The 15,298-nt window shown below is 40.9% G+C and overlaps 1 protein-coding gene across 3 annotated transcripts in view; it reads right to left on the bottom strand.

Annotated features, from left to right (window-relative positions):
• LOC119882869 (cytoplasmic dynein 2 heavy chain 1) overlaps positions 1 to 15,298 on the bottom strand; it is a 194,770-nt gene that overhangs the window by 136,319 nt on the left and 43,153 nt on the right. For 2 of the 3 annotated variants that reach the window (XM_038693177.1, XM_038693179.1), the window contains 17 exons: positions 13,855 to 14,019; positions 12,535 to 12,659; positions 11,988 to 12,236; positions 11,597 to 11,705; positions 10,748 to 10,861; positions 10,124 to 10,266; positions 9,600 to 9,681; positions 9,084 to 9,247; positions 8,487 to 8,624; positions 7,043 to 7,156; positions 6,684 to 6,844; positions 5,494 to 5,617; positions 5,234 to 5,355; positions 4,320 to 4,406; positions 3,174 to 3,300; positions 1,890 to 2,031; positions 307 to 416 (listed from right to left, as the gene is read on the bottom strand). In XM_038693177.1, the coding sequence (XP_038549105.1) occupies positions 307 to 416; positions 1,890 to 2,031; positions 3,174 to 3,300; positions 4,320 to 4,406; positions 5,234 to 5,355; positions 5,494 to 5,617; positions 6,684 to 6,844; positions 7,043 to 7,156; positions 8,487 to 8,624; positions 9,084 to 9,247; positions 9,600 to 9,681; positions 10,124 to 10,266; positions 10,748 to 10,861; positions 11,597 to 11,705; positions 11,988 to 12,236; positions 12,535 to 12,659; positions 13,855 to 14,019 (2,276 nt within the window). The remainder of the gene's footprint in view (positions 1 to 306; positions 417 to 1,889; positions 2,032 to 3,173; positions 3,301 to 4,319; positions 4,407 to 5,233; positions 5,356 to 5,493; positions 5,618 to 6,683; positions 6,845 to 7,042; positions 7,157 to 8,486; positions 8,625 to 9,083; positions 9,248 to 9,599; positions 9,682 to 10,123; positions 10,267 to 10,747; positions 10,862 to 11,596; positions 11,706 to 11,987; positions 12,237 to 12,534; positions 12,660 to 13,854; positions 14,020 to 15,298) is intronic. The other variant, XM_038693180.1, reaches the window with a different exon arrangement.

Raw genomic sequence — 15,298 nt, 5'->3', positions numbered from 1 at the left:
AACTTTAGCGCATTGATCTTAAGGCAGCAATGGTAAAACAACAGACAAACACAATACAGACAAATGGAGGGCATATGAATGGTAATGAGGGCAGAATTTTTGATATTACCAATAATATGGTATTAATGATTGGTTGTTACAAGTAAATGCTGTAGTTATATTGTACTTTTGATGTCGTTTTAAAAGGTGATTACATTGCTTTAATGAAATAGATCCTTCTGTGTCAAAGCAGATTTGTAATAAAGGGAATTAAAACAAAAGGAGAGACAAAACAAGATTTGACAGAGATGCCCATCAATGTCTAACCTGTAGTATGACAAGTGCGTTCTCCATGGAGAGATCATCAGACGGCAGCCCTTGACTCTTCCAGATCAACTGCTCACTCTCCGTGCACAGGAATGACCGTAAATCAAACTCTGATAAAAAAAACAAACACGACACAAAAGCACATGCGTATTTGTTGCCTTTTATATTCGTTTACTCAAAAGAGAGTTGGTAATTTTAATCAAACCTCAGACACCTCAGTTACTGGACACTTCAACAACCACTTGACAAGTCTCAATTCAACAATAGTGTCTATAATAGGGCTGACCCCGAATAGTCGAAGATCCGATGCAGTGAAATAAGGATCGTGCCATTTCAGCAATATGGGGGTGCTCAACGTCTGATTTTACATAGAACTACCAGTTTTCTCCCAGTAAGTTAATATACAGCCTATTACAATATACAGTTCAACATTTAATGCCATAAATAAATATGTAAAAAGAATAAAACTTTCAATAAATGGTTTTGAAGTGCATGAATAAATCCAAAATTGTAACCCTAACCCTGGGTCGTCAGTGCGCATGTGTAGGCGTATGTGTGCAGTGGCAGTGGAGGAACGTTTGTTAAAGAGACCGAGCCCCAGCTTCACGGTGTTGTGCCGAGTTGTTCGCACCTCGTGGGACTTTTGGATAATTTATCACCGTTGATGAATCACATAAAGAATATTTTTATCGTTTTTAAATAGCCAGCTACTTGAAATAGACCCACGGGGAACTGCAACGCGCATGCAGTTGTCGGCAGCAATAATGCACGTAAAACTGCACAACACGGTGAATGACAGGGGAGAGAGAGAGAGAGAGAGAAAGAGAGAGAGAGGTGTCTTCAAAAAGCCTCAGTTTAGCTGGAAATTTACAGTGTATGCTGAATGAAAAGAGACTGCAGCTCTGTAGCTTCTCAAGATTAAAGCGGAGCTACCGTGTGTACTGCATTATTAAAGTTAGGGTAGGCAACGTTGGAGAAACTAGCAAGAGAAAAAAATCCCACCTACTCCCTTAAGGCCTCCATCCAAAGCCACTCCCCCAAAAAACATTTTTTAAGTGGAAGAGTGTGCACAGGATGGTAGGGTAGGTTGACAGGCAGATAAGCCAGCCAATCATTTCAATTGGACCAAATAAGGCAAATAAGGCAAATCTTTGTGTCAGATCATCTGATTTATCGATTGCTGTCAGAATGTAAAATGAATTTCAACAAATATAACAAAAAACACTTCTGTAATAAACTACCTACCCCAGCTAAGTATTGTAAAGGAAAGTATTGTAATCTTTACTGAGTTAGTTTTTTTGTAAGTACTTGTTAGGTTACTTGCATGATTAAAGATAAAGACACTTTTTTTGACAATATACCAACATGATTGGTAAATTTTTGTGTAAATTGTAGACTTGGAGAAGTTTCTAGCAATTTTAACACTCTCCACTTTCCAATTATTTAATAATTTTTAAGTGTTGTATATGCACCATATGCATTAACACAGTGCATTGTGCCATGTGTGTGGGTAGCAGTGTGTTTGTGCAGACTGTTTAGTACAGGAGTTGGCATATGTTGGTGCCAGCGGGTTGTTTATTTACTCTGAAGTCCAGATTGAGCCATCCACGTCTCCAGACAGTGCTTTCTACGGTCTTCAGGAGCCGCAGACAGATAGGTGATGAACGCCGCAGCAAGCATAGCCCTCATAGGGAGCGTGTCCAACTCGTTCTTTATCTCAGACATCTGATAGACAGAGAGACACAAGGAGAACAGATACAGGCCAGAGAGAGGAGAGGAGGAGTAGACGGACAGGTAGGTGATTAGGGTGAAAAAAGTACAAAAAAGAGAAAGACAAGAGACAGAAGGGCTCCATGGGGATTGGAAGGAATCAGAGGGATGAATGTAAAGAAAAGGTAGGGATGAAAGAAGAGAAAAATGGAAGATAAAGGTAAGTAACTTGGCCCATGTGGGCATAGCATGAGCTTTCACTTCTCCAAACTGATTAACTGTAAACCCAACTCACAACACAGGAGCACATTCCTACACTTTATTGCCCCGTTATGAGCTAATGTGACATTATTGCTGTCATTTCTAGGTTGATCAGGATTCCTTTGATGTAGTCTAGAGGGGGATCACAAATACACATGCACATGTTTAATAACTATGCACTGGGCTTAATTGTCAAGTCTTATGAGTCTTGAATGCCCACGCCTCTGAGGCTGCAGGTTTTTAGGACTACATAATATCTGGTCTACTGGATAATTTATTTATCTTATTTAAAAGGGACCATGTATAGTTTGAATCATAAATGATGCAACGTACCAGATCATACCTTTAAGCTAATACTGTCAAACATCCTGCCACATTATTTGATGTACTTCAACTCAAAACTTGTCTTTTTCTGCACCACTAATTCTGTAGCTATGTACTCCCTCTCTATATGTGGTTCTCCCTTTCCCTTGAAACACCCAAGTTAGAGGCATTAACATATAGCGAACCACAGCTACTGCATAGTGTGCAAAAGAGTTAGGGATGAAGCGTGTGTGTGTGTATGTGTGAGTAAATGGAAATACGTGAGCAGAGAGTAAACTGGCTCTTTTGGTGAGGGCCTTGGGGGAGGCAGTGAGTGTGAGGGTGTATGTGCAAGTGTGTATGTCAGGAAGAGATTGAGTGTTTTAATTAAGGTGCAGACAGATGCTGTAGAGAGGAGTAAAAACAGCCAGAAGGGACTCAAGACAGCAGGATACATCCCCCTGTCACACACACGCACATGTACATACACACACCTCCTGTTGCGCTTACATGGTAAATGAGCCCCTTTCTTAGAAAATGTGTATAACCTCCCACACCAATACACACATCAACAAACTCATACATCAAACTACCTGTGCGTTCCACCGTGTGTGTTCTCCGTCCAGTTGTGATATAAGCTGCTGGGCTGCAGTGATCGTGTCCTGAGCTTTTGTCACCTCAGCCTCCAACTTAGCTGCCTCTGTAGTATAACACTGAAACCTGAGGAAAGATAAAGTAGTAGAAGAATGTGTTTGATACGGGGACACTGGAGATTTCTAAGACTGGAATTCTTGTTTTTATTCAATTTCCCCAAAGACAGATTAAATACACTGTAAATATATCATAATTTATCTGATGTATAATCCATTTGTAGTTGCTTCTACGCCGTTGAAAGTAGAAGTGAGGCGAGTTGAGGCGAGGAGAGGTGAGGTGAGGTGCCAAGAGAGTAAGGAAGGAGAAGAGGGGAGAGGAAGGGAATGGCCGGTGAAAAAAAAATGTTTCAGTTCGATGCACACAGTTAAGGGATGACTGTAACAAACAGGGATGGACTGGAAGATAAACGGTAGGACAGATTGTTAGAGAGAGCAAAGGTTGAAGATGTGTGACTGAGCATAAGGGCTCGGTCACACGTGCAGTGTGAAGTTCACCTGTGTTGGACTATGACCTGAAAAGTAAGGGGGGACTTGCCAATGTCCAAATTTAAAAGATGGTGGAAAAGACATGCCCTTTAGGCATTATGGATTGTTTGTATCCATATGTATATCACTACATGGTGGAATAATACAAGCAGCAGAGAAGGATTGATGACGCACAACTGGAAGTGATTGAAAGGGACAGCAAATTCAAAAAAGTGAAGTTTCTCTCTTGTGGATACCTTTTGGAAAGCTGCATTATTGTCGGTCATACCAGCTTTTCACCATAGTTTAAAAGTAAATTTTGCTTTCGCCAGTTCTGGTCTGGCCAATCGAAAAGACAGAATGAGTTCTTGTCATGCTCCTGATTGGATCAGGGTTTTTTTTTTTTTTTTGCTATCTAGTCAACCTGAAGTTAGGGCTAGTCATAAGGGAATGATGGTCACTGTGAAGTTGAATGATTTGAATTATGTTTTTTTACAAAAACATTACCGGAGTCATTTCTGATGAAGTAAAATGATAACCTTTTTTCTCACAGGTAAAATACAGTAGAAATGGAAGAATCAAAGGCTGGAAGAAAAGACTGAAGGTTGGAATGAGACATACTTCTCTTTCAGCTCGTTTACTTTGGCTCCAACAGAGTTGAGCTGGTCCTCCAACTTATTCTTTCTACTCTCCGTTTTCCTCAGGTTTCTGGACACATACACAGAACACAGTAAGGTATCTTGTGTGTCTAGGTTTATCATGAAGCATTGTCTATGTGTGACTAAAAGATGTCTGATTAAGACCAAGAACACAAGCTCACTTACAAGCCTGGAATCTTTATGAAAATCACTTAAAGGCAAATTGAGTAGGATTTGTCATTTGCTGTTTGTAAACATACCATCCTAAGTGGTGGTCAAGCGAGCTAGAGAGTAAATGAAGAGATTGGTGTTAGTGGTAACAAATCAGAGACCCTCCACACAATGCTGCAGGAAGGTGCCACATTGCCGTGTATGTGTGTGTGTGTAGCTGGACACTGCTCTCTGTCAAACAGACACACAGACCTGCAGCTCTTTATACATCCATGACACAGGCCGAGAGCAGAGGAGAGACAGACAGTAACCCATCGCAGTGGGCGTTTAGCCCCCAGCCAATAACCTGCTCAATACATCCCGACCTCACACCCTCCGCGCTGTTATTGGCTGGGAGCCACAAACCAACTGCCCAAATGCTGACGCCCAGAAATGTCACAAACATGAAGAAACTACAGGCAGTGGGCAGGGTCTCTGCAGATACATACACCGCCATAATCTTTTAGTGATTCATTTCGTGTAAGTCTAAACATTGTTTTTAGGAAAATCCTACTCATTCAGCCTTTAACAAAAAACAGCTAAGTTGGATACATGATTTATGCCCCAAAATTGCAACTTATTTATGCATATAGCTTATGTGCAGGTGTGTGGTTTTGTTAAAGAAATCAATCATAATCATTCTTAGATGTTATCTGGAGTGGTGCTTGTGTATGTGTCTGTTCCTACTCCAGTAGTCCAGCCTGCTCTCTCTCCAGTGGCTCAATCCTCTCTCGGACTCGGGAGTATTGGACGTTGGCTTTGACCCAGGCAGCCAGAGGAGCAGCTGCCGCACTTGCACGCTTTGCATTCTGACCATAAAAACGACAGCATCACAAGTCAGAAACAACTCAGTTATGACAACAGCCACATTACTTCAGTGAGCGAAAAACAAGAGGTTAATAACAGCCATACATCTAATTCTCATTCTGCCATTGTGACTAGCTGACCTTGGGATCAAAGGAGGCCTTGTTCCTGTTGAGCAGCTCTTCCACACTCAGGCGAATCTCAGGGGTGATGTTCCTGGCCTCAAATGTAGCTATGTCCTCCCTCACACCACGCTTAGCCAGAAAGCTACAGAACAAAAGGGAAAAATAAAACAAGGAAGAGAGAGCGGATTGGAAATGAGAAGGTGAAAAATAAAGAAGTGGAAAAAAAGAGAGGCACACAGAAAAGATGTGTATTTGTGTGTGTGTGTGTGTGTGTGTGTGTGTGTGTGTGTGTGTGTGTGTGTGTGTGTGTGATGTTAAATGTCATGGGGATAAAGCAAAGTGAAGAAGTGAGAAAGATAGGAAGAGAGGCAGATCATTAGAGAGCTAGAATAAAGTGACTTTTTTTTTTTTTGCTAATTAATTTAAGCCTAAAATTATGAGAGACTTAAAAGTTTTTGTAATCTCTAATTAAGTGCAAATAGTTGCAACTTATTCTCTTTGTTACTCAGATCCATCTCTGCCTGCCCCACCACTCCAAACCACACTGTCTTTGTTACTTGCAGTGCTCAGAGTGGAGCTGGCACACCCAATTAATACATTATCATTAGCAGGTCTGTCTGATCCCCTCTAAAGGTGCCCATTGTCAGATAAGTGATTTGTACTAAAAGGTAATCAACATTGAAACATGAAGGAATTGACACAGTCACACATGCAGCATACACAGACAAACATTAAACATAACAACTTCTTTTTTGACACATGGTTTTATTTCTTTGAGGCCTGGGTGAATAAGTGGTGGGAAAACATCAATGTTTGAATGAGAAGACTAATTAGAATATTCTGCCTTGAAAACAGCCCAAACTTGAGCAGAAATTGATGGTTTGGGTGTTTCTCCAATTTAAAAATCTTTTACAGAGAGTGCTAAGGTTTTTTCATTATTATTATTATTATTATTATTCATTTTCTTCATGTTAACCCAGGTGTGAAGATTTCTCCTTCTCGCCATCCTTTCCCAGCTGTGTCAAACCTTTCCCTCTTCCTCCATCCCCATCCATCCCTTAACACCCCATCACCTCCTCACACCTCTTTTTTGGTAATCCTAAAGGTGTTGAAGATCCTCGTTAATTACTCCCAACAGTGGAAACTTTTATCGTCTTCCTTCTTCTGTCTATCCTTTTACACATTCCTCCCATATCTTCCCCACTCACCTCTTCATGCTGACCCAGGAGGTGTCGAAGATGCCCATCAGTCTCAGTACCCCCTCCAGGATGTCTCTGATTACATCAGGGGGCATGCGGAGGGAGCGAATCTCTGACAGAGCTTCGGGCTTGATGTTTCCTACTGCACGCTTTGCTTCATCTACCAAAGGCTAGAGGGCAGCAATGATAAGATAGAGGGATACAGAGGTAAAGAAGGGATAAGTAAAGCCGGGATAGTAGGTATGGAAAAGATAGAAGGCAGTTGTATATGTTAGGCTTGGGTGGTATTTATTTTTTCATACCTTAATACCTTTGTGATGACATTTCACTAACTTGTACTGACTGCACAAGTCAATAAGACAACTTACCTGTACTTCCTTCAGCTCATCATCTATTTTGGCCTTTCTCTCTTCAATCTTGGTCACTTCTTGAGCCATCTTGCCTTTTATCTTTTCCATTTCTGTCTTCTGGTCACTGGCATTCTGAATAACCAAAAAGATCATGTGATGTGCATTGTGTTGGATTTAAATTATAGCCATCCAATGTTTCAAATTTGGAAACACAATATTATATGCAGTATACTCCCTTCAACTTGCTATTCGCCAAGAAAACTTGATCACGGACCTAGAGATATTACAAGTTAAATCGATATAAACAGCCTTTTAAAATGCAAATGACCCCTCTTTTTCAGTACTTCCATTCTGAGATGCGTCAGACATACAGCCCCAGTCCGCTTCTGAGTAAAGATGAAAGATTTGGTTTAGGAGCAGTCAGACTAAGACCCAGTCATCGGGGATGAAAAGAGAGAGAGGATGAAGATTTGGCAGCATTGTTTTCCAATACTTTCTCTCGCTCTCTCTCTCAATTCAATTCAAATTGGCTTTCTAAGCATTAATGTGTAACAACAATATTGCCAAAGAATCATACAAATTACATCGCTCTCTCTCTCACTCCCCCTCACCTCTATATCACTAGAATCTATCTATCTTATCACATCTCACCCTCATCCAAAGCTAATCCCTTCATTGACTGTCTCCCTATCCCTCCATTTCTCCCCTTGTCAAGCCTTGATCCCTTCCTATTTACCCTTATTTTCCTCTCCGAATCACATTTTCCTTCCTCCTTCACTGTTTCCCTCTCCCACTGAATGTTTCCATCTTCCAAGCCTCTATCACTCTGCCACCTAGCTTGCTTCAACTCTTCATCTCTTTGTCCCAGACATCCCCCCCCCGCTGTCTCCATGTCTACAGGAGACATGGCTGCTACAGCCCAAAAGGATGAGTCTAGTTGTTAATTATCACTCTGAAAACTGACTCCGCTGACAGTTTTTCCTTCTTTTGTTCCTCTTTTTTCTTCTCTCTCACTACTTCCCATCTAACTCAAAAAGCAGAATTCCCGCAGGGAGAAAGACAGACGGATATCATAACTAATGAATAGGGTTCAGCTTAGTTTTTTCACTGCATATATCTATCCATCCATCCATCCATCCATCCTCCAGACAGAGCCAGCAGGAGGAAATGGAAACATGGAAATCAGGAGATAGAAAACACAGGATGAGAAGTCACAGAACAAACAACTGCGCACGCAAACTAAATAAACAGCGTCTTCACAGCAGGGTAGACACAGACATGGGAAATCCAGAAAAAGTTTCTTGCATAATACAATGCAGATGAGGAGAGAAGGAATGAAGGGAAGGGAAGAGGAGAGGGCTGGGAGGAAGGACGGACACAGTAGGAGTTGCGAGACATAAACCCCTGCGGGACTGTCCACTGAGTGTCAAAGTTACACACACAGTCAAACACACACACACACCTGCATGGAGGTGGTGATTTCCTGCAGGGCAGAATCTGCCTCCTGTTGTTTGGTCTTCAGCAGTGCACTCTGCTCTGCAGCCCGCCTCTTCAACTCATCGACCAATGCCTTAGCTTCGTTCATCTTAGACACTCCTGCCTGCAGACACAAGTAGTCAATCATAAGCTGTTGTGAGAGACATGAGATATGACTCCGATGTATGAGCTAAAAAAGAAAAAAGTAAACTCTATACCAAATTCAGCAGTGCTTCTAATGGCAAGTGTTCACTTACTTACAACCACTTTATTTGCAATCAGAAACGCTCAGTTCTAAAAAACCAAGATGGAGGATTCGAAACAAACCTTTTACTTCTACTTAGCTCCCTTCAAGAGATGCTTCACAAATTTTGATGTGAAGCATCTGTGCTTCACATCAAATTTATTTTTAACAGGGTTAGTAGGAAAAATACTTATAATAGCAAACATAAATTTACTGACTTTTGCTGCCTCCAACATGAACTTATGGAAAATGATCAAACAAACACCTGCTCCGAGCACTTTTCTATTCATCTTAGTTCATTGTGCATATATGTACCTTGTACTACAGCTGATATTGTACCTGTAGATGCAGTTGTCTCGATGTGAGCTGGCTCTGCTTCCGGCTATATATTGCAGTGTAAACATGCAGAAAGGACATGTACTGGCTGGGTGTGGCACCATGTTCTCTACATGACTCATGGACCATCAGGAACAAATGGCACAGGTCTCCCTGAGCATATCCTGCTGGAAGCAGAGGATGAAGTATCTTGTGAGCAAAGAGTCTAGGAAGTCAATTCACAACATGGAACACAGCCAAACAGTAAGTTTCCGACTGTTGTTTCCAAAACAAGTAATGAAATGAAAGAAAACATACATTTCTTAATTTTTCATTTCCATTTTTATTTTAAGTTACAGTACTAAGATTGCAATTGTGATAACTGCATGATGTGAGTGTGAACTGCATGAAGTGTCTACAAACTGCATCCATAGAAGTGCAGTACAGTTAGGATTAGGGAAATGACAGGGATGAACTACAGAAATATGGGTCATTTTCTAAATAATTATACACTTTTGCTATGAATACAAGTGATCCTACCTGAGCTTCTCCCCTTTGTGGACTTGTCTCGTTCATTCTCCTCCCCTCCTCCTTCTGTTTTTGCCAGCAGCAACTCAGGAATCTGACAAGGTACAGGTTCACATATTCCGGATTTGAAATTTAGATAGAAAGCATTCATGCATGCATAAAAAATGTTCTTCTCTCGCTTGCTTTTTTAAAAAGATTCTGTCAAGTTTTCAATTTTAGGCACCACAGGTAAGCAAATTTACTTCTTAAACCCTGCAGTGATAGGGTCAATATTGGCTCTGGAGCCACGGGATACTGGTAAAGCATACATATGTACAAAGCTACAGCAGAGCAGCTGTTAGCTTGCCAGAAAAAAATTAGGCTACACAAATCTGTCTTTTCGATCTTTCTAGGCATATGTAAATCATTCTCACACTTTTAGCCGGAGTTATCATGTTAAATACTAGATTGAACTTCACCAGCAATTGCTGATTGAATATCTGTTTTTGATCTTGTTGCTATACTTCTCCTCCTCCTCCTCTTCCTCCTCCTCTAACCTTCTTCATGCTGCTTTCAGACCATCCTTCCATCCACTGGACAGAGCACTTGCGGTAGAAAGCTGGGTTGCTCTCACAGTTGATGGTGAAGTTAGAGTTGGAGCAGTCCATGATCAGAACAATGTGGAGGTTCTGCTGGATTCCTGAGGGGGTGAGATACACAAAGAATAACAGAAGAGGTGGGAATCAAAACAGTGGAAGAGTTCACTACAAAATGTTGTTTGAGACACAGCAAATGAGAGGGAAACAGAGACAGTGAGCTGCAATGTGAAGACAGGCACTAGTTGTTGTGTCACAGATATTGAGTTGGATAGTGAAGGTGAGCGGTAGGCTCTTTAGTTGGTTTGCTTTGACAATAATACAGCTATTGATTTGATTCTCTAGCAGCAACCTCATCCTCAGTGACACTGAACCACTTCTACAGCACACACACCACTGCACAGCAGGGAAGCAGACAAATAAAGTCAGATACAATCCACAATCAGTGGAAAGAAATGACACATGTAGTAGACTTTTACAGTGAGAAGAGGACCAGACTACCACATGTGCCACATAGATGTGAACAGACCACAATAATGAATAGCACACAGACAGAGAGAATGTGCTGTTGATAAATATACTGACTGTAGGAAAAGTAGTTGTAGAGTGGTCCGGTGAATCCATCCTGGGAAGCAGCATCTTTGAGGGAGGAGAGGAGAGGCTCCAGTTCTTCTGGGGTGTACAGACCTGGAACTTCACCTAAAACATAAGAAATTATCAGTGTTTACTAATCCAGTAACATCTCTCAGAAGAAACAACATATAAGATAGTAGGGCCAGAACCTATGATTGCTGGACAGCATAGTTTTTGCCGTATTGTAATTGTGGCCACTCTAGTGCATGGTTCATATTCAAATCCAGACCATGTATACCCAAAAACAAGGGCTGCAATAGAAGTGTGTTAAATGCACACAGCATATAAACATTATATTTATGAGACCCTCCACTGACACTCATTCTTATTTATTAAGCTGCAATTTGACCATAACTTTATATGTTGAACTTAAAGGAATAGTTTCACATTGGCAGAAATAAACCAGCACAAAAGCCCTCGTAAAACCATCCTTGTAAAACAAATGATATATAACTAGTTAATTAGTGAGATTTAGAGGGCTGGTAGATTAATTTTGTTACCTTTAGACAGAGGTAGGCTTGCTGTTTCCTCCTGTTGCCAGTCCTTATGCTAAGCTAAGCTAACCATCTCCTGGCTCCTGCTGCATATTTACCAAACAGACATCAATCCTACCATCTAATTCTCTGTAAGAAAGTGAATAAGCATACTTCCCAAAATGTCGACCATCTCCTTTATTACTAACATTAAACCCACCTTAAAATTCTAACCTTAACCCTGAAAAGAAGTTGTAACTCCTCGAAGTCCAACAAGTCAAATCTGTTCTCATAAAAATAGAAGTAAAGAAAATGAAACAATACACACCTGATGACAACAGGCTGTTGACCATCTCTAAGAAAGCAGGGTGGACAAACTGATAATCTTCCAACAGTAGAACCATCTGCTGGCCCTCCAGACCTGCCAGTTGCATCACCTACATATACAGTACAAACACATTATATGTTTGACACACATACATTTGATATACATACAAGCAATAAATATCACAGGTATACTGATACTAAAGTTCCTTTAACTATCACTATTTGTGCTTTTGTGATTTAATTGCTATGTGCAGGTGCCATTTAACAATCTATTTGGCCATTTAAATCTGAAAGGGAAACACTTGATAGAGTAGTAATGGGAAGACAATTAAAACGATTGCTAGTACAATGCAATTATCTGTAAGTGCATGCTGCAAAAAGTTGTAAGTTACCGTCTTGAGATCATTGCTGAACTGCTTAAGAGTATAACCACGGGAGATTTTGGGCGTGAACAATGTGTATCCGAGCATGTGTGACACCAGGGACGTGGCTGTGTGCCGACCCACTCCACTCCGGCCTGCCAGAAGCAGAGAGCCACCGGGCCGACTTAGTACCCGATCCACCCTGGACACAAAGTCGCACACTTCCCAGAACAGGAGAAGATCTAGCTCCCTGTTATCACGACTGTACAGCACTACTCCCTAGGGGAAGCAAAGGGAGGAACACACACAGGTGAGGAACTGCACCACAGACACTCCGACAAATGCAATGAAAATAAGAACACAAAGACAAAGAAAAACAACCACATCATGAATGAGACACAAAGATAAAACCATAAGCGGATGAAAGAAGCAGAATTATTCCGATCTTTAAATTACTAAGTTGCAATATCATAATGTAAACAAATTAAAAAACTCCTGCATTCGAGATTTTACTTACTTTACTAAAAGATAAATATCAATAGCACACACACACACCATACAGTTCATCACTGTGTACCTTCTGTATAACTTGTTTTAGGTCAGCAGAATCCAGGCGTCCCAGTTGTTTACCATGAGGAGGTAGAGACTGGCCTGGAGCCAATACAGCCCCTTCAGTGGCTCCCCATGTCACATAGAAACCATCTGCACACAGGGGAAATATTACATACTGTTAATGTATGTGCATCAGATGACATACAGCAAAGATTGTCTACAGAAGTGAGACAAAATACACACAAAATGAGCACTGCAAAGACAGCACTGGCACAAAAATGAAATAATCCCAGTCAAATACATGTGAAAATGAGGTAAGGTGTGTTCAACCTGTGCATTTGGTTTTTTTTATAAATCCCACAGGGATTCTGGGATATTGCGCTTCCGTGTCACTTAAACTGAGCACTGGTGTTTTATGCATGCTTCTCCAGTCTCCAAGTTTAAACGTTTGGTGAGCTGGTTCTTGGTATGACACTGTAGCTAGAAGCACACTGGATGTGTTGAAAATAATTGATCCTTAAGGCCTCTGTCTCTCTGGTGTCCTCAGTCTAACTGCTAGCACTGTAAGCCTTTGTTTAACTGTTTCAAGGGCCTTTATTATAGGGCCTATATCACAGTATTTCTTCAGCAACCAGGACCTGTTCCTGATTATTACACCACTCCAAGTTGAGCAGGCTATCTTTGCATGTTTTCTTAAAACTGGCCTCCAATATAAGTTTGCATGAAGAAAACTGTCTATGGCTTGCTCTTGCCAGCATGTGCCTGCTGTGCCGATCATTACAAAGTACAAATTATTTTTATTAATTATTATGGTACATTTTAGTATTACTATTACAGTGTCTATTTGTATATAAGGAGGAGGGGATCTGTATAGTATGGACAACACCAGACATCATTCTGGTATAACTCTTGATTCTTGTATGGCCTTTTCTCATGTATCTCATACTAGGAGTTGGCAGGCAAGTGTAGCATTGGAGTCCAACCAGCTCCAACCAGGACTTAAAAGCAGTTGCCAACATCTCACACCTGCTAGGAATTCAAATGTTATTACCTTAGGGTTACACTATATTCTTGATAAGTGAATGAGAACAAATGGTTATGCACGTGAATTTTGTTAATCAGTTTTCAGTGGTTTGGAGTAGACAAACCAAATTTATCCATGTATAGCTGGTTTGAAATAAGCATGAGAAACAGCCATAAATGCAGAGCTGTCAAAGAAGAGAGCCAATCAAATGTAACTTTCACTCAGGCATAAGTGAATCCATCTGAACCCACAAACAGTTGTTTTGTATGTGTATGTATTTGAATGGAGGCGTATGTCAGTGAGAATACAACTATCGCATACCAGTCATGTTGTCTAGAGTGTCAGAGCCCCAGTCTCCCCTTATGATGGAGGAGAGGATGTTATCAAAGGTGTGAAGGTCTTTGGAGGAAACTAGCCGGTCTCTAAACAGCCTCCTGGCCTCATATGCTACCACCTCCAACACGCTGTCTGTCACATTAGATTGAGCTAAAAAGAAATAAATGAGATACACACACATATTTGGGTTAATAAAAAACAGGATATCGCAAAAAATGGGCATGCTTACATTTACATACAAGATGAGATTTGTTGATTGTGTTTAAAAATGTGTTTCTAATCAAAACCTTGATACAACATTCAAAACAGACTGAAACACTGGGGTGGTTACGTACAACATACAACAACGTTACAACATTTCAATGATTCATCTGCAAAGTGAAATTTCATTTTCTGTTTCTCACTTACACCATGACACACACAATGGGTATTTTGTAGCCCAACCGTATCTGTCAAAATTGTTTAAGTTTCAAAAAGGACAGACACAGCAGTGTTTACACTATGACTCAGGCCTCAACATGAGTCAAAGGGCTGTTTTTGCCGAGATCAGGCATGACAAAAGCACCTCCAAGGGTGAGACTAAATGGACTTAATTCCCCCAAGAATCAACAGAGTGCTGCAGGCTAAAAAGAGAACGCTATAGGGACATCCCAGAACTGTGGTCTCATAGGCCGCTAGCAACGGTGTCTGTCACATTATATTGACAGAGCTGAAGGAGAGAGTCAAACAGAGAGCCAGTTGACACTCCAGGGGTTTCCTGGCATATCAAATTTTAAAGATCACTAAGGAAAAGAAAACACTTAAGTGCTAAACCTTTTCTATGCGTATGGCTGCTCTTTGGTGGACAACCCATGTAAAGGCAACACCGTTTCTATATCCTATTTTAGCATATTTAACTATAATGTTGTGTTACTTATTGGCTAGCATGTCCCCTGATACTGATATATCTGTGATAAGCTTAAATTGGCTGATAACGTCTTATGCTCCAGATACACTACTGTGCAACAACAAAAACTGCAAACCAAAGTCCACTATACATAATCTCTTGCTCATTTACATGGGGAAACATCCACAATCTCGCTTGGTCTTGGGAGCAGGTCCATTAAATTTATTTTGGCCAATTGGGGGCAGCAGAAACAAGCTGTGAATACAGCACTGACATATGAGGTGCATTTGAATGATGCTTTTTTTATTCCCCGCCCCTGCAGTCACCTGCAGCTCACGTTACGACTATCAAGTTGGCGAAAATCAGTCGCAGTCATCTCGAAAGTACCTATTATCACCTTTTCAACTTTTTGGCAGACTTAGCCGTTGCTTATTTACACTTGCGTTAGTTACAGAGCAATCATTCATCATTATCATATCGTTAATTTGGAGAGTTGTGATTAAGTCCTCCAGGCAAACCAATATTCACTCTCTTTAAGCTCAG

The sequence above is a fragment of the Micropterus salmoides genome, unplaced genomic scaffold (assembly GCF_014851395.1).
Source record: "Micropterus salmoides isolate LMB-PRFRI ecotype aquatic unplaced genomic scaffold, ASM1485139v1 Ms_hic_scaffold_3, whole genome shotgun sequence".
Classification (NCBI taxonomy): Eukaryota; Metazoa; Chordata; class Actinopteri; order Centrarchiformes; family Centrarchidae; genus Micropterus; species Micropterus salmoides.
Note: the sequence above shows the minus strand (reverse complement) of the source record. Positions and strands in the feature narration are given on the sequence as shown.